This window comes from Gorilla gorilla, chromosome 4 (assembly GCF_029281585.2).
Source record: "Gorilla gorilla gorilla isolate KB3781 chromosome 4, NHGRI_mGorGor1-v2.1_pri, whole genome shotgun sequence".
In the NCBI taxonomy this organism is placed as follows: Eukaryota; Metazoa; Chordata; class Mammalia; order Primates; family Hominidae; genus Gorilla; species Gorilla gorilla.
Window position 1 is genome coordinate 22,938,895 of NC_073228.2, and position 24,025 is coordinate 22,962,919.

General features: G+C 36.9%; 1 protein-coding gene across 13 annotated transcripts in view; it reads left to right on the plus strand.

The window, feature by feature from the left end:
* Window positions 1-24,025, plus strand: part of ABCA9 (ATP binding cassette subfamily A member 9) — a 103,573-nt gene that overhangs the window by 26,008 nt on the left and 53,540 nt on the right. For 9 of the 13 annotated variants that reach the window (XR_010133733.1, XM_063706134.1, XM_063706133.1 and 6 more), the window contains 11 exons: window positions 1,302-1,410; window positions 2,908-3,115; window positions 7,016-7,180; window positions 7,754-7,857; window positions 8,636-8,862; window positions 16,489-16,630; window positions 16,863-17,048; window positions 18,420-18,567; window positions 20,023-20,191; window positions 23,075-23,133; window positions 23,661-23,771. Coding sequence is in view for 12 of the 13 variants with exons in the window: in XM_063706134.1 (XP_063562204.1) it covers window positions 1,315-1,410; window positions 2,908-3,115; window positions 7,016-7,180; window positions 7,754-7,857; window positions 8,636-8,862; window positions 16,489-16,630; window positions 16,863-17,048; window positions 18,420-18,567; window positions 20,023-20,191; window positions 23,075-23,133; window positions 23,661-23,771 (1,615 nt within the window). In the remaining variant the exon portion in view is untranslated. Of the gene's footprint in view, window positions 1-1,301; window positions 1,411-2,907; window positions 3,116-7,015; window positions 7,181-7,753; window positions 7,858-8,635; window positions 8,863-9,231; window positions 9,290-16,488; window positions 16,631-16,862; window positions 17,049-18,419; window positions 18,568-20,022; window positions 20,192-23,074; window positions 23,134-23,660; window positions 23,772-24,025 lie in introns of those variants that run through there. The other 4 variants (XM_063706141.1, XM_063706140.1, XM_063706143.1 and 1 more) reach the window with 3 other exon arrangements.

Consider the following 24,025-nt stretch of genomic DNA (forward strand, 5'->3'; position numbering starts at 1 on the left):
TTTCTCTCCTTATACTGTTTTTTTTTAACCTTCTAGTATGTGTTATAATTTTTTCTATTTGTTTTTGAGACAGAGTCTCTCTCTGTCACCCAGGCTGTTGTACAGTAGCATGAAGATGGTTCACTGCAGCCTCAATCTTGTTGGGCTCAAGCAGTCTTCTGCCTCAACCTCCCAAGTAGCTGGTAGCTGGGACTACAGGGACCATGTCCAGCTAATTTTTTGATTTTTTAAAAATAGAGATGGGGTCTCACTTTGTTGCCCAGGCCAGTCTCTAACTCCTGGCTTCAAGCAATCCTCCTGCCTCAGCCTCCCAAAGCGCTGGGATTACAGGCATGAGCCATCTTATGCAGCCTGTAATTTTTTCTTGGTAGCTGGACATGATGTCCCGGGTAAAAGTTAATCAATCTCTTAAGTTCGTGGCACACAAAATAATTGATTCAAACAAAGCTCCTATCTTGTTTTGGTTACTTATTTTCTTTAATTTCCAATTCCCACTTTTGACCCAACCTCCATTCTTATTTCCCACTTCCAAAGATAACCTTTTTATTGTATTAGGGATGGTGATCCTTTAGCTCCTGAATATTTTTGGAAAATGTGTATCACATGTAATGTGAATTGATATCAATGATATTTTGACCTAATGCTCAATCTTTTCTTTTTCTTTCTTTCTTCCTTTGAACTGGAGCTATATTTTTAAGATCTCTTCATGTGGATGGGTGTGTGCCAATCTAGTGCTCCTGAATCCTACATAGTAATCTTTGGACTGTATCCATCAAAATTTGTTTTATTAACACCATGCCACAATAATCTACATTATAAAGAACATGCTTGCACTGGTCCCCTCATGACCCCATGTGAGAATCTCCATGGGCTGCATATCCAGGAGCAGAACTGATTGATGGTAGGATATTGCTAAGTAGTAATGAATTAGTAATGAATCACCCATGTGACTGGGTTCGTTTGTACCCCCAACAACAGGGCGGAAAGTTCCTTTCTCCCCATTAGACAATTTAACAACACCTACAGTTGAGGAGATAGCAACGATCGACACTATTCACTCTTCTGATTTTTCTCAATCCAATGATGGAGAAATCATATCTGATAGTTGTTTTAATTATTATTTCTTTCAGTATTGAGTTTAAACATTTCCTCATATGTTTTTATTTTAGCCTTTTGGCTTTCTTCTTCTCCAGGAATGCAACTGGAAACAGCTGTTACAATGTTTCTTTTATGTTTGATTGCACAATGTTTTCTACTTTAGACCTTCACATTTACTTCATTTTTTTTCTGTCTTTTTAAAGGAAACAGGTCAAAATGAGCAAGAGATGCATGAGCGTGGGTCAGCAAACGTGGGCTCTTCTCTACAAGAACTGTCTCAAAAAATGGAGGATGAAAAGACAGACCTTGTTGGTATGGTTCAGAGTCTATGTGTTCTCATATTTAGAGGATGAAAAAGTATTTTATCAGGCAACATAAACACTTTATTTTCGTTATTTAATATTGCACATATGTGTAGTCTAATTAACAAGCTAGATTTTTTTTCAAATTCTGGGCTTTGCTATTTGTTCAGGTAAAATTTATTTTTTCAAATTACGTTATGTATTATCGTTTTATGTCTTAATAGAGGCATTTTTTTAAAAATTCATATTCAGAAACTCCTTGAAAAATAAAGCCATATCTTTATACTTCAGAGATAACAATTCTTAACCTCTGAGCTCATTTGAATCTCATGAACGCATTTGTATAGAAGTTCAGGGACAAAGTAAAATAGAGGCAGGGAATCCAAAATCTAACAAACAATGAAAAGGCAAATTGTAGCACTTCTACACAATGTCATTATAGACACAGACAATGTCAGTTTGAAAGAAATAATAATCATGTAAATAAATGGGAAAATAGTATTGTGACCTTTTACTTCTATTAAGATAGTACTTATTTTCTTCTGATCATAAGAATGATTAGATGTGCTTTGTGCAAAAAATTTAGTAAACTCAGAAAAATATAATAAAATCACCCATAGAATACTCATAGTTCAAAACTTATATTAACATTTGATCTTATGAACGTGTGTGTGTGTGTGTGTTCATGCAACAAATATGTATTGAATGCTTGGATAGGCAGGGAATAAAGTATACAACAATTCCTGCATAGGGAAAAGATTATATAAATGTAAAAGTTGTGATCCCGCCCTACATAGATGTTTTACCTTTAAACTTTTAGCTCTTTTTTATATAAACATTATATTTATTTTTCTATTAAGATAGAAACAGATATAGACCAACACACATAGCTAAAAAAGGATCATATGATGAAGATGACATATAACTCTTTTAAAAAGGACTTATGTGTAGTATCATAACTAAATAATTAACTAGGTTCTTATCACTGGGTTTCAATTGCATTGTGCTGTATTTCCAATTCCCAAATGCGGTCACGATGACAAAGACTTAACTTTGCTTTTTTATGAGCAACATTTTGGGACTATCTTCTTCCACATACCAGCAACAGAAGGTAAAAATATGATCTTGCTCCTGTTGATGGAAGCTAGTTACCTATTCCACATCACCTACTATTTATTTATCACTGTCACTAAAATTTTAACATGACTAAACTGTTGGGCCATTCATAAAGTAATCCAGGCTTTATCACTTGCACTAGAGTGTGGTAAACTTAGATTCTCAGTTATAACTGGAATTGATGTTACAATTCTGTCTTGGTAGACAATGTGCATATTTTAAAATATGCAGATTAATGGACAAAGAAAATCAGGATATTTAAAAACTAGGAGAAAGAACAAATGGAATGCAAGCCAAATAACAGAATTAAGTATTTCAAACTGTTTGTGGATGATTGATCTGTGGTATAACATCTACCAGTTTGCTTCCTTTTTCTCTTATTGCTATATAGGAATGGCTCTTTTCATTTCTTCTGGTACTGTTTCTGTACCTATTTTTCTCCAATTTACATCAAGTTCATGACACTCCTCAAATGTCTTCAATGGATCTGGAACGTGTAGATAGTTTTAATGATACTAATTATGTTATTGCATTTGCACCTGAATCCAAAACTACCCAAGAGATAATGAACAAAGTGGCTTCAGCCCCATTCCTAAAAGGTATGTTCCCTGGTTGTTCATAGTAATTTCCTTATTTGCAAAAGGCACAAATTCATTTTGAGATTTCCTTCATAAATTATGTTGAATGTTCAAGTTTCTAGAGTTTATTAACAACATTAACTTATATTCCTTCCAAGTCTCAAAATTTTTTGTAGTTTGTTCACTAGTGTCCCATTTAGGAAATTCCATATTAAAAGGGTTATCTTCATAATTGTACATATCAAAATGAAATAGTCCAGGGTTATTTAAATGTATGTTTGTGAAAAGATTCTGGAAACATTGGACTGTAGTGACAACATGATTTTTCAAATACATACATATTAAGAGAGAAACTATACATCATTTTGAAAACCCATGGGCAATATTTACAATGAAAAGAGGTGACATGTTTCCTTGTACCACAAAGTATATATGTGGGTGGGACACAAAGCTCTAAAAGCCACAAAATTGGCGTGGTTTTTCCTCTGGGTGTAGGAAGAGAACAAAGAGAAACAATAAGGTATCTGATGGTCCAGAAGAAACTTTTTTAAGAGTTCATAATTACCCACCAGAAAGCAGAGAGGGCCAATTTGAGAATCGCAACTGAAACCATATTCAGAAATTTTGTTACTAGTATAGTTTTGGAATACTATTGAAGCTGTTAAATGTGTAAAGTGTGATAGACCAAATAAGTAAGTATGGAATAGTCTCATTCTCTCACCCATGTGTCCTTAAAACTTGGGAGTCACACTATGGAAGAGAAGGTCTAGGGCAGGACATTTACAAGGTGAAGAACCTTGTCATTCCAGATAGCTTAGAGAGCCATCAAGACCTGATCAGTTATGCCAAAAGAACTCAGCAGCCAATGTGGCATAAGTCCATGCTTTCGTCAAGTTGTTAAATGAAAAATATAACTAACTGTTTTACCGTTAGAGGATGAAACAGGTTGAGCACCCCTAATTCTAAAACCCAAAATCAGAAATGCTCCAAAATCTGAAGCCTTTTGAGCCTGACATGATGCATAAGTGGAATATTCCACACCTGACCTCATGATAGGTTTGACTCTGTGTCCACACCCAAATCTCATCTTGAATTGTAATCCCCACATGTACAGGAAGGGACCTGTAATCTCCATGTTTTGAGGGAGGGAAGTGATTGGATCATGGGAGCAATTTCCCCCATGCTGTTCTCATGATAGTGAGTTCTCACAAGATCTGATGATTTTATAAGGGGTTTCCCCCCCTTTGCTTCCTGTCTCTCCTGCCACATTGTGAAGGTGCCTGCTTCCCCATCTGCCATGATTGTAAGTGTCCTAAGGTCTCCCCACGTTGCAGGAATCAGGAGACCAGAAAGACCATATGGGTGGAACAAGAGGATTTTATTTAGGTGGCCACTGGCCCAGCAGATTAATATCCAGAGGCTGAGCCACGAACAAAGACAGGGCTTGACTTTTATTCATGCAACTGAAGTGGGGTGGCTGGCCAGTGGCATGAAATTTGCAGGATGGGGAAAGTGAGAACAGAACAAAGGCAGTTAATCAAACTGTGACAGGTTTTGCAACTTAGGCATGTCTTGTGACCTTTGCCATCCTGCACAAATGGGAAAACAGGAAGTTACAAAATCCTTGCAAACTTGCTGAAATAGTTACAAAAGTAACTATAAGAGCAGAACAAAGAATGATAGCATGGGGAGAGAATTTCAGGCAGAGACTGATAAGAACTTGTTTTTCTCCTCCCTGCTCTTGGAATCCATTTCTCTGGGGCCCCTGCCTGGCCTTGCAGATAATGTTATCATAGCTCCAGCTGGACTTTGGAGTGAGTCAGCCTGGTCAGGGAAGGACTTGTTTTCTCTTTACTTGTTTTTCTTATATTTCCTGCTTCACCCAGCCATGCAGAACTGTGAGCCAATTAAACCTCTTTCCTTTATAAATCACCCAGTCTTGGGTATGTCTTTATAGCAGTGGGCAAACAGACCAATACACCTCATGTGATCGGTCACAGTGAAAACGCAGTAAAAACTTTGTTTTATGCACAAAATCATTTAAAATATTGTATAGGCTGAGTGTGCTGTAATTCCGGCACTTTGGGAGGCCAAGGTGGGCGGATCATCTTAGGTCAGGAGTTCTAGCCTGGCCAACATCGTGACACCCCATCTCTACTAAAAATACAAAAATTAGCCGGGCGTGGTGGCATGTGCCTGTAATCTCAGCTGCTTGGGAGTCTGAGGCAGGAGAATCACTTGCACTCAGGAGGTGAAGGTTGCAGTGAGCCGAGATCGTGCCACTGCACTCCAGCCTCAGTGACAGAGTGAAAATCCATCTCAAAAAAACAAACCAACAAACAACAACAATTTTATATATATATATATATATATATATATATAGTATAAAATCGCCTTCAGGCAATGTGTATAAAGTGTATGTGAAACATAAATGAATTTCACATTTAGACTTGGGTTCCATCCTCAAGATTTCTTATTATGTATATGAAAATATTATAAAATCCAAAAAAAAATTGAAACCCAAAATACTTCTTGTCTCAAGTGTGTGATAAGAGATATTCAGCCTATTGTAATGAGTTCTTATTATGGAAAATAGCAAATAAAGAGAAAATACAAGCACATATCCCACGTGAACTATTGCACAACCAAATAGATAATGGAAAATATTATTTTATAAATGTTTTATATTAGTAGATGAAAAAGAAATGATAGAAATAAAACATCACCATTTTGAAACTCCCATTGAATTAATGGACCTAGGCACTGAGGGTCAACGGCTGGAATATCTCAAAAAGAGAAACAACTAGAAATTATAAGCCTCTCATAAAACAACACATCAACACCTATCGGCTGGCAAAAAAGGATTAGACCTGAGTCTGGTTAAGCCTCTGGATCTAGCTGCTGGATTGTAGGAAATACGGAGGACAAAAGAACTTGTTGAATTGCACCAGGAGGGTGCGCTTATATGGGTTAAATGGCCTGGGTTAGATCAGTAACAGTCAGCCATTTACACTACATATTTTAGAATAAACAAAGTCTCTTAAGGAAACACTATCTAAATGCAACAGTTTTATTCTGTCTTTGGAAATCTGGCTACATTGACATCACTTCCAAATGAAAATGTGTACCATAATTGCAGCATATATTCCAACTTTAGATAGGTTTGTTTGTATATGAATTTAAGTTGATGTATTGGTATTTCCAATATCAATATTTATACCAGTACCAATACCAATGATTATTTCCAATACCATTGGAATTTCCAATAGCAATAATTATTTGAAATTCATTGTGCCTTAAATTATTGTTTGATATGGTTTGGCTGTGTCTCCACCCAAAATTTTATCTTGAATTGTAATCCCCATAATCCCCACAATCCCCATGAGTCAAGGGAGGGACCTAGTGGGAAGTGATTGGATTATGGGGGTGGTTTCTCCCATGCTATTCTCATGAAAGTGAGTGAGTTCTCATGAAATCTGATGGTTTTATAAGCATCTGGCATTTCCCCTGCTTGCACTCATTCTCTCTCCTGCCTCCCTGGAAAGAGGTACCTTCTGCTATGATTGTAAGTTTCCTGAGGCTTCCCCAGTCATAGGGAACTGTGAGTCAATTAAACTTCTTTTCTTTATAAATCACCCAGTCTCGGTATTTTCTTATAGCAATGTAAGAACAGAATGATGCATTGTTTAAATGATTTATTTGGAAGAGTAAGTTATATTTGCAATACAAATGTTTGCCATAAATTTCTGATTTTATCTAGAACATCAGAAATTCCCACACCCTCCCCTCCATGTCTTATTTAGGCCCAGCACTGCCTTTAGGAAGGAATAGCTTTAACATAAAATAACCTCAACATAATTGAATATGGCCAGGTAGAGATTTTCTTGCTTAACTATTTCTTTTGTTTTCTTCACATGGCAGGAAGAACAATCATGGGGTGGCCTGATGAAAAAAGCATGGATGAATTGGATTTGAACTATTCAATAGATGCAGTGAGAGTCATCTTTACTGATACCTTCTCCTACCATTTGAAGTTTTCTTGGGGACATAGAATCCCCATGATGAAAGAGCACAGAGACCATTCAGGTAACTTTTGAAGAAGAAAAAAATTTTTTTTTGCTATTGTATCAGTAGCCACAAAGGGGGCATACCTGATAGCAGAGGTGAAACTACACAAACATATACAACTGCAACATATACCTTTAATTTCTGAACATAAAGGAGATTCATATTTATTAAATGAAGCTTATGTGCTTAAGTACATTGTTTTATTAAGAAATTATATTTACTATTATTTCTAAGTTGCTCCTAAAAAAACACCTGAACAAAATGATCTTGCTCATTGATTCCCAAACATTTTCTTAAAGTTTAGTGCTTTCTTGACATAAGCAACAGAGGATCCAAGCTCAAGGAAAGCAATCTAGACCAATGGAAAGAATTATAAAATATGATGAAAAATCATTGAGAACTGGTCTTAAAAATATTTGTAAAGTAATTCTGCTATATTCCGTTTGGGTGTGCTCTGCAACTCTCAACTGAGAAGACTTACCATCCACTATAGTATCATGGACTTTGCATTTTGAAACATTTGAAATTTTGTTTTTTTCTGTAGTCAAGATTGTATCATTCCATAATAATGGATGTGTTCTTCTTCTAAAGCTCACTGTCAAGCAATGAATGAAAAAATGAAGTGTGAAGGTTCAGAGTTCTGGGAGAAAGGCTTTGTAGCTTTTCAAGCTGCCATTAATGCTGCCATCATAGAAGTAAGTATAAAGTTAAAGGAATCTAACCACATTGCATTTGAATTTTGCTGGATGGTGATTTAATGGACTATCCTATTCTATCATTTATTCGCTTCATTAATGAGGCACAATATACAGAACAACTTCCATAATAAAACCATTGTACTAAGTACTGGGGATCAGAAAATAAGTAGAACACAGGCATTTTTCTCCAGGGATACTGGTATAGGGGGAGATAGAAACATGGATATATAGTTATAATAAGAGTTTAGATTCTATCATAGAATTTTTTATTTTTAACTTTGTTTTTCTTAGAGACAAAGTTTTACTCTGTTGCCCAGGCTGGAATGCAGTGGCTATTCACAGACATGATTATAGCTCACTGCAGCCCCCAAACTTCTGGGCTCAAGTGATCCTCCTACCTCAGCCTCCCAAGTAGCTGGGATTACAGACCATGCCACCATGCCTGATTCTATCATGGAATTTAAAATGGTGTACTAGGCAAACAATGAAGCAGGATATACTCTGATAAGAAACATCAGGGAAAATTTGCTAATTGAAGTGACATTTCAGCTAGTCTTAAAACAGGAGTAGCGTTTTGTCCAGTGAGGATGATGATGTTCTAAGGAGTCACGACAAAACCTAAAGTGTTCCAGGAACCACAAGGGGCCAGATCATGAAGGGCATATAAACATAAAATACATAAATGTAGAATGTACATGATTCCTTATAATTTAGAGAAAAAGCCTAAGGTTGGAATTAGATTGATAACAATTTGTTCATTGATATCTTTCTTCAGATCGCAACAAATCATTCAGTGATGGAACAGCTGATGTCAGTTACTGGTGTACATATGAAGATATTACCTTTTGTTGCCCAAGGAGGAGTTGCAACTGATTTTTTCATTTTCTTTTGCATTATTTCTTTTTCTACATTTATATACTATGTATCAGTCAATGTTACACAAGAAAGACAATACATTACGTCATTGATGACAATGATGGGACTCCGAGAGTCAGCATTCTGGTAAATCATATGACTCCAATCCATTATGCAGCATAAACAAACAGAACAACTTAGCTGGTTGACTCCTTAGACCAGGGGTCCCCAAGCCCCAGGCCACAGACTGCTACTGGTCCATAGCCAGTTAGGTACCAGGCCACATAGCAGGAGGTGAGTGGTAGGCAAGTGAGCAAAGCTTCATGTATATTTACAGCCACTCCCTATTGCTCACATTACCACCTGAGCTCCACCTCCTGTCAGAATAGCCGCGTTATTAGAGTATCACAGAAGCTTGAACTCTATTGTGAACTGTGTATGTGAGAGATCTAGGTTGCGGGCTCCTTATGAGTATCCAATGCCTGATGATCTGTCACTGTCTCCCATCACCCCCAGATGGGACCATCTAGATGCAGGAAAACAAGCTCAGGGTTCCTACTGATTCTACATTATGGTAAGTTGTATAATTATTTCATTATATATTACAATGTAATAATAATAGAAATAAAGTGCACAATAAATGTAATCCACGTGCATCATCCCAAAACCATCTCCCCACTCCTGTTTGTGGAAAAACTGTCTTCCATGAAACTGGTCCCTGGTGCCAAAAAGTTGGGGACTGCTGCCTTAGATCTCTAAAGCAATACAAATGTTGCCGCTTTCATAAAGTAGTATGTTTATAAATGAGTTGAGCAGATGACCATGCAGACTTGGTGACCTGAAACTTTCCAAATTTATTTGACTTAAAGACAGCTTTATCCTGTAGATGTTTGCCAATACTCAGGGCGCCAGATGATTACTTGGTCACTAGTTACCATATATGGGTGAACCCAAATACACAAACACGTGAGGTTTCCAATATTCAGTAAAATACATGTTCCAGATACCTTATGTTAGGAATGGTGATTGATTTTTGACCCAGTGTTGGATGAGTCATCACTTTTATGACACTGAGCAAAAAGAAAACCTTTTATGTTCTTTAAACATTGAGATATTTTAGCTGAGGCCGTAGAGCACTGTGGTAAGCCTGGGAGGCAAGAAGCCACGGGTTGTCTCCATCTCAGCATTCAGTAGCTACCATCTCAGAAAATTACTTAAACTCTTTAAACTTCAGTTTTCTCTTCTGTAAAACATGGATAATAATATGTACCTCTCATTGGTCCTGAGAATTAAAAGAAAGAAATGTATCTAAAATGTTTTACATGGTGGTTAAGAATAAACACTCAATATTAAGTGTCAGTTGATGGAGATATGGGGAGCTTTATGGCCAGAGAGGACAGTAGAGGCAAGTTAGGAAACAAGGGTTGAATTGTCAATTAATGGCAAGATAGTTTCAAGAGTTTAGCCAAGTGATGCATTAGAGACAGATGCGGTAAAAGCCTGAGTTCTGGAGTCAGAAAGAAATGGCTTGAATCTTGAATTTGCCGTTTACACACTGTGATACTATCTCCGTGTTAAATAAGATATGTAGAATGCATATAAGGGTTCTGGGCGTATGCTACATAGGCTTTCAAAGAATATTAGACATTACTGAGTAGAAAAAAATAAAGTTTATGTGATTTTCTACACAAGTGTTCAATACACCGGGTGGAGAAGTGGAGAAAATGAATTACTTCTTTGGTTTAGGATGAAAGTTTTTCTCTGATGTCCTTTTCTGTATCAAAATTGAGTTAACTCAGTACTAAAAAAATTTGGTCAAGATAGATAGATAGATAGGTAGATAGATAGATAGATAATTTCTTTCTTTTTTATTTTTATTTTTTTGAGACAGAGTCTTGCTCCGTCACCCAGGCTGGAGTGCAGTGGCGCGATCTTGGCTCACTGCAACCTCCGCCTCCCGGGTTCAAGTGATTCTTCTGCCTTAACCTCCCTAGTAGTTGTGACTACAGGCGAGTGCCACCACGCCCAGCTAATCTTTGTACTTTTAGTAGAGACAGAGTTTCACTATGTTGGCCAGGCTGGTCTTGAACTCCTGACCTCAAGTGATCCACCTGCCTCGGCCTCCCAAAGTGCTGGGATTACAGGTGTGAGCCGCCACCCCAGCCTATTTTTTAAAAAATGATATACAAAGAATTATAGAAAAATAACCAAGATGATTTTAAAAATAATAATCCAGTGAGAAAGGATTAAAAATCAGGGCATTTTTTTTTCCTCTCATAAGAAAAGCCTAAGGCATCTTACTTGTACAGCATTTAAGTGGAACTAAGGAGAGTTTATAGAATATAGATGAACAATTTCAGATGAATGAAAGTGTACTGTGCAAAGGGAGTTATTACAATTAGCCATTAAAAATAAGCCATCCCAAAACATGATGGCATTTTCTACTTTAAATAAAAACTAACTGTTCATTGTGGACACACTATAAGCCAGTTGCCATATTAAACCCATAAAATAAATAATTTCATTTAATTTTCCTGTTTTCCACCAGAAAAAACTGAAGTTTGAAGAGATTAAATAACTACCTCTCAGGATTATATAGTTACAATGTAGCAGGAGAAACTGGAACTAACTCAGATCTGTGATTAGAGAGCTTTTTCTCTTTCTCCTTTAAAGAACTTTCTTCCTGTTTATTTGGCATTGATAGTAAGGGAAAAGATATCTTCATATTCGTCTATATGTCTGTATCTATCTGTGTCCTGTGGGTATGTATAAATGTGTATCTATATCTAATTATCTATATTGGGGATTGGTAATCTATCAGCTGTTTTTGTACAATTTGCAAATTAGGAATTTCTTTTACATTTTTTATCATACTTTAAGTTCTGGGATACATGTGCAGAATGTGCAGGTTTGTTGCATAGGTATACATGTGCCATGGTGGTTTGCTGCAACCATCAACCTTTCATCTAAGTTTTAAGCCCCACATGCATTAGGTATTTCTCCTAATGCTATCTCTCCCCTTGCTCCCTACTCCCTGAAAGGTCCCAGTGTGTGATGTTCCCCTCCCTGTGCCCATATGTTCTCATTGTTCAACTCTCACTTTTGAGTGAGAACATGCGGTGTTTGGTGTTCTGTTCCTGTGATAGTTTACTGAGAATGATGTTTTCCAGCTTCATGCATGTCTCTGCAAACGACATGAACTCGTTCTTTTTTATGGCTGCATATATTCCATGGTGTATATGTGCCACATTTTTTAAATCCAGTCTAGCATTTATGGGCATTGGGTTGGTTCCAAGTCTTTGCCATTGTGAATAGTGCTGCAATAAATGTACGTGTACATGTGTCTTTATAGTAGAATGATTTATGATCCTTAGCGTATATACCCAGTAATGGGATTGCTGGGTCAAATGGTATTTCTAGTTCTAGATCCTTGGGGAATTGCCACACTGTCTTCCACAATGGTTGAATTAATTTACACTCCCATCAACAATATAAAAGCATTCCTATTTCTCCACATCCTCTCCAGCATCTGTTGTTTCCTGACTTTTTAATGATCACCGTTCTAACTGGTGTGAGATGGTATCTCATTGTGGTTTTGATTTGTATTTCTCTAATGACTAGTGATGATGAGCTTTTTTTCATATGTTTGTTGGCTGCATAAGTGTCTTCTTTTTGAGAAGTGTCTGTTCATATCCTTTGCCCACTTTTTGATGGGTTGTTAGTTTTTTTATTGTAAATTTGTTTAAGTTCCTTGTAGATTCTGGATAGTAGACCTTTGTCAGATGGATAGACTGCAAAAACTTTCTCCCATTCTGTAGGTTGCCTGTTCACTCTGATGATAGTTTCCTTTGCTCTGCAGAAGCTCTTTAGTTTGATTAGATCCCATTTGTCAATTTTTGCTTTTGTTGCTATTGCTTTCAGTGTTTTAGTCATGAAGTCTTTGCCTATGGCTATATCCTAATGGTATTGCCTAGGTTTTCTTCTAGGGTTTTTAAGGTTTTAGATCTTATGTTCAAGTCTTTAATCCATCTTGAGTTAATTTTTGTATAAGGTGTAAGGAAGGGGTCCAGTTTCAGTTTTCTGCATATGGCTAGCCAGTTTTCCCAACATCATTTATTAAATAGGGAATCCTTTCCCTATTTATTGTTATTGTCATGTTTGTCAAAGATCAGATGGCTGTAGATGTGCAGTGTTATTTCTGAGGGCTCTCCATTTGTCTATATATCTGTTTTGGTACCAGTACCATGCTGTTTTAGTTACTGTGGCCTTTCAGTAGAGTTTGAAGTCAAATAGTGTGATGCCTCCAGCTTTGTTCTTTTTGCCTAGGATTGTTTTGGCTATGTGGGCTCTTTTTTGGTTCCATATGAAATTTAAAGTAGTTTTTTCTAATTCTATGAAGAAAGTCAATGGTAGCTTGATGGGAATAGCATTGAATCTATAAATTACTTTGGACAGTATGGCCATTTTCACAATATTGATTCTTCCTATCCATGAGCATGGAATGTTTTTCCATTTGTTTGTGTCCTCTTTTATTTCCTTGAGCAGCTATTTGTAGTTCTCCTTGAAGAGGTCCTTAGTATCCCTTGTAAGTTGTATTCCTAGGTATTTTATTCTCTTTGTAGCAATTGTGAATGGGAGTTCACTAATGATTTGGCAGTCTGTCTATTATTGGTGTATAGGAATGTTTGTGATTGTTGCACATTGATTTTGTATCCTGAGACTGCTGAAGTTGCTTATCAACTTAAGGAGTTTTTGGGCTAAGACGATGGAGATTTCTAAATATACAATCATGTCATCTGCAAACAGAGACAATTTGACTTCCTTTCCTCCTATTTGAATACCCTTTATTTCTTTCTCTTGCCTGATTGTGCTGGCCAGAACTTCCAATACTATGTTGAATAGGAGTGGTGAGAGAGGGCGTCCTTGTCTTGTGCTGGTTTTCAAAGAGAATGTTTCCGCTTTTGCCCATTCAGTATGATATTGGCTATGGGTTTGTCATAAATAGCTGTTATTATTTTGAGATATGTTGCATAAATACCTAGTTTATTGACTGTTTTTAGCATGAAGGGGTGTTGAACTTTATTGAAGGCATTTTCTGCATCTCTTGAGATAATCATGTGGTTTTTGTGACTGGTTCTGTTTATATGATGGATTACATTTATTGATTTGCATATGTTGAACCTGCCTTGCATCCCGGGGATGAAGCCAAGTTGATCATGGTGGATAAACTTTTTGATGTGCTGCTGGATTCCGTTTGCCAGTATTTTATTGAGGATTTTTGCATCGATGTTCATCAGGAATATTGGCCTGAAATTTTCTTTTTTTATTGTGTCTCTGCCAGGTTTTGGTATCAGGATGATGCTGGCCTCATAAAATGAGTTAGGGAGGAGTCCCTCTTTTTCTATTGTTTGGAATAGTTTCAGAATGAATGGTACCAGCTCCCCTGTGTACTTCTGGTAGAATTCAGCTGTGAATCTGTTTGGTCCTGAGCTTTTTTTGGTTGGTAGGCTATTAATTATGGCCTCAATTCAGAACTTGTTATTGGTCAATTCAGGGATTCAACTTCTTCCTGGTTTAGTCTTGGGAGGTTGTAGGTGTCCAGGAATTTATCCATTTCTTCTAGATTTTCTAGTTTATTTGCGTAGAGGTGTTTATTGTATTCTCCGATGGTAGTTTGTATTTCTGTGGGATCAGTGGTGATATCCCCTTTATCATTTTTTGTTGTATCTATTTGATTCTTCTCTCTTTTCTTCTTTATTAGTCTGACTAGAAGTCTATCTATTTTGTTAATCTTTTAAAAAAAACACCTCCTGGATTCATTGATTTTTTTGAAGGGTTTTTCATGTCTCTATCTCCTTCAGTTCTGCTCTGATCTTAGTTATTTTGTGTCTCCTGATAGCTTTTGAATTTGTTTGCTCTTGCTTCTCCAGTTCTTTTAATTGTGATGTTAGGGTATCAATTTTAGACCTTTCCCGTTTTCTCCTGTGGGCATTTAGTGCTATTAATTTTCCTCTCAACACTGCTTTAGCTGTGTCCCAGAGATTCTGGTATGTTGTGTCTTTGTTCTCACTGATTTCAAAAAACTTATTTATTTCTGCCTTAATTTTGTTATTTACCCAGTAGTCATTCAGGAGCAGGTCGTTCAGTTTCCATGTAGTTGTGCAGTTTTGAGTGAATTTCTTAATCCTGAGTTCTTATTTGATTGCACTGTGGTCTGAGAAACTGTTATGATTTCCGTTCTTTTGCATTTTCTGAGGAGTGTTTTACTTCCGATTATGTAGTCGATTTTAGAATAAGTGCTATGTGGTGCTGAGAAGAAGGTATATTCTGTTGATTTTGGGTGGAGAGTTCTGTAGATGTCTATTAGGTCTGCTTGGTCCATAGCTAAGTTCAAGTCCTAAATATCCTTGTTAATTTTCTGTCACATTGATCTGTCTAATATTGACAGTGGGGTGTTAAAATCTCCCATTATTATTGTGTCAGAGTCTAAGTGTCTTTGTAGGTCTCTAAGAACTTGCTTTATGAATCTGGGTGCTCCTGTATTGGGTGCCTATATATTTAGGATACTTATCTCTTCTTGTTGCATTGATCCCTTTACCATTATGTAATGGCCTTCTTTGTCTTTTTTTAATCTTTGTTGGTTTAAAATCTGTTTTATCAGAGACTAGGATTGCAACCTCTGCTTTTTTTTTTTTTTTTTTTTTTTGCTTTCCATTTATTTGGTAAATATTCCTCCATTCCTTTATTTTGAGCCTATGTGTGTCTTTGCACCTGAGATGGGTCTCTTGAATACAGCACACAAATGGGTCTTGAGTCTTCATCCAATTCAGCAAATTGGATACTGGCATCTGTGTCTTTTAATTGGGGCATTTAGCCCATTTACATTTAAGGTTAATATTGTTATGTGTGAATTTGATCCTGTCATCATGATGCTGGCTGGTTATTTTGCACATTAGTTGATGCAGTTTCTTCATAGTGTCGTTGGTCTTTGTATTTTGGCTTGTTTTTGCAGTAGCTGGTATTGGTTTTTTCTTTCTACTTTAGTGCTTCCTTTAGGAGCTCTTGAAAGGCAGGCCTGGTGGTGACAAAATCCCTCAGCATTTGCTTGTCTGTAAAGAATTTTATTTCTCCTTCACTTATGAAGCTTAGTTTGGCTAGATATCTTTTACATTTATAAACGCTTGGGAAAAAATTCAATGAACAATAATATTTTGTGGCATGTGAAAATGTATATGAAATTCAAATTTTGTTGTCCATAAATACATTTTATCGAAACACAGCCACACATCACTAACATATTGTTTATGACTGTGTTTGTGCTACAATGGCAACAGAAACTGTACAGCCTGCAAAGTTGAAAATATTCACAATGTGGCTATTTAGAAAAAAAGTTTGCTGAACCCTGCTCCATTATCTACTTTTTTGTCCATATTGTTTATACAATAACCTTACTGAAAAACTTGTCCAGAGCTGAGAAATCAGCATAGATGTCTTCCCAGAAAAGCTCTCTCTGGAAACCTCTCCCAGTGACATCCATTGTATCATCCAGCTTTACTTATTTTGCAATTTAGTTATCAATTTTCCTCTCTACTTGTTTATTGCCTGCCTTCTCTTTATTATGTGATCTTGAGGGTAGGAGATAAGTTAGCTATTGCATTTTCTTTTCCTTTACCCTTGATAAATGGTGAGCTTCACAAATCATTTGCTGAATAAATGAATCAAGGAAGTGACGAAGTAACAACATTCTAACTGACGGCTTTGTTTCTCTGCTAGGCTTTCCTGGGGTTTGATGTATGCTGGCTTCATCCTTATCATGGCCACTTTAATGGCTCTTATTGTAAAATCTGCACAAATTGTCGTCCTGACTGGTTTTGTGATGGTCTTCACCCTCTTTCTCCTCTATGGCCTGTCTTTGGTGAGTTGGTGAATTTCATCTAAGTCTTTTATTCTCTTTCTCTCTCTCTACTGCCAATCATTTATCACTAATTCCGGTCTCACCTCTTTTGTTCTCTTTGTAGTATTTGCATGAAACAGTGTCTAGGGGTGGAAAAATATAAAATATACTTTTATAATATAAAATTCCTTTTTTGTGCTACTGATGGTTCTCACAGAATTATATACCAGCTGAAGTCTTTCTCTTTTCTCAGATAACTTTAGCTTTCCTGATGAGTGTGTTGATAAAGAAACCTTTCCTTACGGGCTTGGTTGTGTTTCTCCTTATTGCCTTTTGGGGGATCCTGGGATTCCCAGCATTGTATACACATCTTCCTGCATTTTTGGAATGGACTTTGTGTCTTCTTAGCCCCTTTGCCTTCACTGTTGGGATGGCCCAGGTAAGAGTTAAGGTAACGCTTTCACTTTTTACAAACCGTTCTACACAGATTCCCTCTTAATAATTCACACAACATGCTCTAAGCATTCCATTCTATAACTTTTGTAAAAATAAACATGTATGAGACAGGAGTGACTTTAATTTTTCTCTCTCAGTGTAATTAGTTTCCCCATAAGTCACTAAATATAGGATCATACCCTTATTATTGAGATGTTTCAGCTTCTACTTCTAATTGGTTGTCCCAGAGAACATTTGTCTCATTCAGTGCTCAGGAAACATGACCCTTAATGTTATCACAAGCATTTAAAAACCAGGAATTTGGAATAAATATATCTGTATTTTTTAATTGCTCATTTCTACATGAAACTGAACCTTGTCTCAGAAAAGTTAATTTTAGTTATGATATCATAACTATAATATGCTAAATGAAAGGTTCTGCTAGATATAAACTCATTGTATCCTACCGCAGTCCAGTTAAGACATTATTCTTCTGTCTTCTGCCCAACTACTGAAGTATTTTACTGTTTCATGTTTTCACTCTGAAATGGACTTCCTTGTTGAGAATGCCCTCCTTTTTTCTCATTCTAAGCCCAAAAAAGTCCTATTGCAACACTGTTTGTAATAAGATTGAAAACAATGTAAATGTCCATTGGTAGATTACTGGTTAAATAAATTACGGTCCATCCATACAATGGAAAATGTGCAGCCGTCAAAAAGAATTTTTAAAGACTGATGCTGTGACTCACACCTGTAAATCATAGCACTTTGGGAGGCTAAGATGGGTGGATCGCCTGTGGCAGAAGTTCAAGACCACCCTGGGCAACATGGTGAAACCCCATCTCCACAAATAAAAAAAAATTAGCCAGTCATGGTGGAGTGCATCTGTAGTCCTAGCTACTCTGGAGGCTGATGTGGGAGAATCACCTAGGTCCAGGAGGCTGAGCCTGCTGTGAGCTGAAATAGCACCACTGTACTCCAGCCTGGGTAACAGAGTGAGACCCTGTCTCAAAAAACAAACAAATAAACAAAAAATTTAAAAACACTTCTTGTACTGACATACAGAGTTTTGTAAACTATATTAGGTCCAGCTCAAATATCACCTTTCTTGACTTTGTACTTCCTCCTAGAAAATGTACCTGGGGCTGCCTGTGGGTTTCTTAGTACTCAGTACTAGTACTAACTTCCATTCATTTCCAAATTGACATCACTTCATTGCTATTAAAATTGTCTTCTATAATAGTAGACAGAGCTCTGTAGAGACAAGATTATATCTTATTTATCTTTGCAAACCCAGTTGTAGCAGAAATAAAACAATAATAATTCTTAATGCCATATTAATTCTTTTAAAATTCACTGTATCTTTCTTTTTCAGCTTATACATTTGGACTATGATGTGAATTCTAATGCCCACTTGGATTCTTCACAAAATCCATACCTCATAATAGCTACTCTTTTCATGTTGGTTTTTGACACCCTTCTGTATTTGGTATTGACATTATATTTTGACAAAATTTTGCCCAGTAAGTACTAACATGGCTATAATTTAACACAATTTCAATAATTGCATGTCTTTAAAATAACTCTACAATGTACTAAATAAAAATTAGCAAGTAGTTTTTCAAAATTTCTACAACAAGCCTAATGATATTCTATAGTTTGTTTATAGAATCACTTTCTAAGACTTGGCTCTGCTATAACACTCCAGAGTGTTTCTTTTTAAAAAGAGACACTTGTGAGAGATTATGGATGATGATACTATTAGTGTTTATGTCAGAACTAGATGAAGAATGCTGGTGCTTGGTACTTGATCTTAGAAATCTCTAAGTGCTTTCCCATTTAACTCACTTGATATACAATAGTGGGTTATTAGTAAAAATATTATAATTGCATAGTCGATGTACAATCTTTCCTTTCTTTCTTTCTTTCCCTTTTTTTTTTTTTTTTTTTTGAGAAGTCTCGCTCTGTCACCCATGTTGGAGTGCAGTGGCGCGATCTCTGCTCACTGCAACCTCCGCCTCCCGGGTTCAAGTGATTCTCGTGCCTCAGCCTGCTGAGTAGCTGGGACTACAGACATGCCCCACCATGCCTGGCTAATTTTTGTGTTTTCAGTGGAGACGAGGTTTCACCATGTTGACCAGGCTGTCTTGAACTCCTGACCTCAGGTGATCTGCCCCTTCGGACTCCCAAACTGCTGGAATTACAGGCATGAGCTACCATGCCGCCCTTATGTACAATCTTTTCTATAGAGAAATAAAATCTTCATCTGTGCATCTCTGGGGTCTTTCTGTCAATTCCTCATATATACTAGGTAAGTGCTAAGGAAGAGGCAGAAAGGGAAATTGGGAAATGAAGGGAAGGAAGGGACCTTCTGAATAGTTTATTCATCACGTTTCTGGGAGTACTGATACAGAATAATGACTCGCTGATTATTTTAAAACTTCCCAAGTAAGAAATTTCAGAATGTATCATTATTGTTATGACATTTACTATTATTCTTGGTGTATTGACCTTATCTAATCCAAATGGAGGAAATCACAAGCAGGAGAATTGCTTGAACCCGGGAAGCAGAGGTTGTAGTGAGCCGGGATCATGCTACTGGACTGCAGCCTGGGTGACAGAGTGAGACTCCATCTTAAAAAATAAAAAATAAAAAGGACACATAAGTACAGCTAGATAGAAAATTGTTCTTAATTAGATTTAAATTCCTCCTGAGACATCTCTCTGCATTTTGAGGAGCTTTTTAGTTAGTTAACAATGCTACATGCTTCTCATGTTTAAAACGTCATATTAGCCATCTCTGTTATTTTCTCCTCACTGTTCTGTGTGTGTCAAAAGCACATTAAAACAGTAATTAATACAGACCTTAATATGATAATGTGGGTTCAGGTTTAATGTCAAAGGGGCTGCACTGATATGCTGATGGAATCCTTGAAGCGATGACTGACCCAGTATTCAATTGCCTCCTGCTCACATAGCTGAATATGGACATCGATGTTCTCCCTTGTTTTTCCTGAAACCCTGTTTTTGGTTTCAACACGGAAGGGCTAATCATGTGGTCCTTGAGAATGAAACAGATTCTGATCCTACACCTAATGACTGTTTTGAACCAGTGTCTCCAGAATTCTGTGGGAAAGAAGCCATCAGGTAACCAATAAATTACTTGGAGGCACCAATGGAGAACAGGCAGAGACTGGGGATCTGTCAGGTGACACACTAGGAGCAAAGATCGCCTTCTGTGCCCTCTATACCCACCTACAGCCAGCCTGCTGCACTCATCAAAGGCTATACTCATCCTTCATAGCACGCTATTTTCTCACATTCTCAGCACTTACATTTACTAATATTTCATGGTATAGTAACAACCGTCCACAAGTAAATAATTTTTGAATTTCCATTTTCCACATTATCTTTCTTATTTCTCCTCTTTGTGTTTTTCTCCCCTGGGTTGTTCTCTTTGTGACAAACACTGCCATCGTCTCCCTTGCTATTATTCTCAACCCCCTTTTTTATTAATTCAATTTGTCCCTCTCATCTTCCCTTCCTGGCTTATAATTAGATGAGGAGAAAGAGGCAAGCGATGCAGGCATGGGAAGAGGACACTCCAGAGAGATGGGAAGGAAACATCAGAAGTCAGGACTGTTAGTTTCATGCCTGTCTTCCCTCTTAGATGATGGACATGCTTTATTCAATTCTGGTTGCTTTGATTTCCAAACAGCTAGAAATCTCTAATACCCCAGATCTTTTCTCAAATTTTGTTCATCATTCAATGTTGTATTCATCTCACTCCTCAGTAATACCTTTCTGATATATCTCTTTCAGTAATATTTTAACTCAGGCCATTTATGATACAGTCTCTGAAAATAGGTCCAATATGAACATACAACAAAGAGCAGCATTTGCTCATTCCTTATGAGCATGTAAACATAGCAATGTTTTCAAGAATCATGACATCTTTCTAAGCTGGAACTCTAAGTTTTATGTTCTTTCCAGTGCCTATAACAGAATTAGGTCCTATCAGAGAGATCATAGGAAGCCTTGAATGATGAAATAAGGGGTTTTAATTTATCCAGTGGGCAAGGAGGAGGGTATTGAAGATTTGCGAATTGAGGGTAATAAGACTAGTCTTATGGTCTAGAGAAATTATCCCCAGCAACGGGTGGAGATTGGAAGCAGGGTCTCACATAGCTGACTGTTAGGAAAGTGTAGGAGATTTTATCTGTGGCATGGCTACTCAAGACTGCCAGTCCTGCGTCATTACTGTGGCTGGTGCAGCACCCAACAGACCAGTGCACAGAGTTCTGAAGGCTGCACCATTCTATCCCAGAGGTCAAGCCAGCTGGACTCATAATCGCCTCTCAATATAGAAGGCAGAAAAGTGAAATGTCAATTAAAAGGTATTATTATACCAACCACAGAGTAGATTCTAATCTAATAATCTACAATCTAAACATGAAAGTTAAATGCTATCAAAACATATGGAAAAAATTTATCATTTCTATTGCTTAGATGAAATGAAGGAATAAAGCTAGCTGATATCTATTATTGTCTTAAAAAGAAAAGATAGGGAAAAAATGACTAGGAAAAACCAAGCAACTTGCCCAAGGCTACGAAGTTTAAAAAGAGAAACAGTATTTGAATCTATATGTGCTCAACTTGAAAGTCATTGCATCTGAATGCCCAGTCTCTTCAGTTACTTCTGTATTTAACTGGATTGTACCTATTCGATAAATTGAATTATATCCCCTCAAAATTTATACGTTGAAACCCTAACCCTTAAAATGATGGTATTTGAAGATAAAGTCTTAGGAAGTAATTAGGGTTAGATGAGATCATGAGGGTGGGGCCTTCCTTCTGGAACTAGTGTATTTATAAGAAGAGGCACAAGAGAGCTTGCACTTTTTCCCTCTCTCTGCCATGTAATGACACAGCAAGAAGGCAGCTGTTTGCAAGCCAGGAAGAGAGCCCTCATCAGAAGCCAAATCTATTGACACCTTGATCTTGGAGTTCCCATCCTTCAGAACTATAAGAAATAAATGTCTGTTCTTTAAGCCACCCAGTCTATGGTATTTTGTTATAGCAGCCCAAGCAGGCGAATACAACCTACCTGCTGGTTTGTTGTGATAATGTAAGTAAAAATGTAGACAAAATGCTCTGGATCTGGCTTATAGTAAGTAGTCCTTGAACTCACTTAAAATCTTTTTTCTTCTTTTTAACTTCTATTTTAAGTTCAAGGGTACATGTGGAGGTTCATTACATAGGTAAAGTTGTGTCATGGGGGTTTGTTCTACAGATTATTTTATCACCTAGGTATTAAGTCTAGTACCCATTAGTTATTTTTCCTGATAAAATATTTTTCTTTGCCCTCTTTTAAAAATCTTTCTTTGTTTTAGATCATTTTCCTGGTCTTTTTCCTCCTCTCTCATCTTCTTTGGAAGTTTACTAGGTTCCAAGTATTTTGTGTTCTGCTTATATTATCTTATTTACTCTACATTCCAACTCTGTGTGATAATTAATGTCATCCCCATATCACTGCTGAATAGCTGAACTCAATGAGTCTTGAGTACACAGCATTTGTAACAGAGCTGGTGTGTAGCACAACTGGGACTTCACCAGTTGTGAATCATTTAATGATTAGATTCCAAAGCCCTACTATTTCTATTATGGTGTGTTTTTTCTCTTCTTTTTTCCACCATAGTATCTCCTCACCATTGATTTTATCTTCAGCTTTCCTCATATCCAGTCATTTGCCACAATTCTTCTAACAATATATTTCCGTGTGCTAGCTGTGCCCTCCGTATTTTAGCCTGTTCATTTTGGAAAGATCAGGGATTCTGCTTCTAATTAGGTGCCCTGGGTGCTTCTGCCAGTGCCTGTGTGAAAGAAAATAATCCCCAGATTTTCTTTGAGGCTTTACAAGAAAAAAATCCCAGATTTTCTTTGAGGCTTTGATTAAGCCTCAAAGACTTGACTTATCAATCATCTGCACATTTTTACAGTTCTCTGAAAACATTTCCCTCTTTTTTTCAGAATCAAAAATCTTAAAAAAGAATATGCAGGGAAGTGTGAGAAAGTAGAAGCTTTGAAAGGTAATAAAATAATATTTTATTTAATGGGGCTGCTTGATTTAGTGGCTGCCTTACTGTTGTAATTTCTTGGTAGGGATTAAGCACAGATATTCCAGATACGTCTCTCCTTTATTTGAACACACTGTGTTTCCTTCAATGTAAAAAAAAACCCATAAAACAATTTTTAAAAGTATCATTAAAATGTATCATTAAAAATCGTGTGGGTTTGAAAGATATATGATAGTATTATGAAATTCTTTGTTTCAGCTCATCTTATTCTCCAGCTCTAAAACTGTCTTTATTATTGTTAGCCTCTCTTTATTGACAAAACTGCTTTTATTAAAAAAATTAATTGCATAATAACATATTGACAATACTATCACTATAAAATGTTTAAATACAGTTTTAAAAGAAAGAATTTTAAGATGAATTTTATTTTGAATATTGCTAGCTCAATCTATTCATGCTGCAAAAAATTACAACAGTTTCAGAGACTGTAAAGTTAATATGTAGGCTCTGAGTGTAATTTTTTTTTTAAATCATGCCAGGTGTGGTGTTTGACATATATGAAGGCCAGATCACTGCCCTCCTTGGTCACAGTGGAGCTGGAAAAACTACCCTGTTAAACATACTTAGTGGGCTGTCAGTTCCAACATCAGGTAAGAAGACAGTTATCCAAGGACAAGTACCTGGACAAACACATTAATATGCATTTCATTATTTAACTGGGGCTGGGCACGATGGCTCACGCCTGTAATCCCAGCACTTTGGGAAGCCGAGGCAGGTGGATCATGAGGTCAAGAGATGGAGACCATCCTGGCCAACATGGTGAAACCCCGTCTCTACTAAAAATATAAAAATTAGCCAGGCATGGTGGCGGGCGCCTGTAGGCCCAGCTACTCAGGAGACTGAG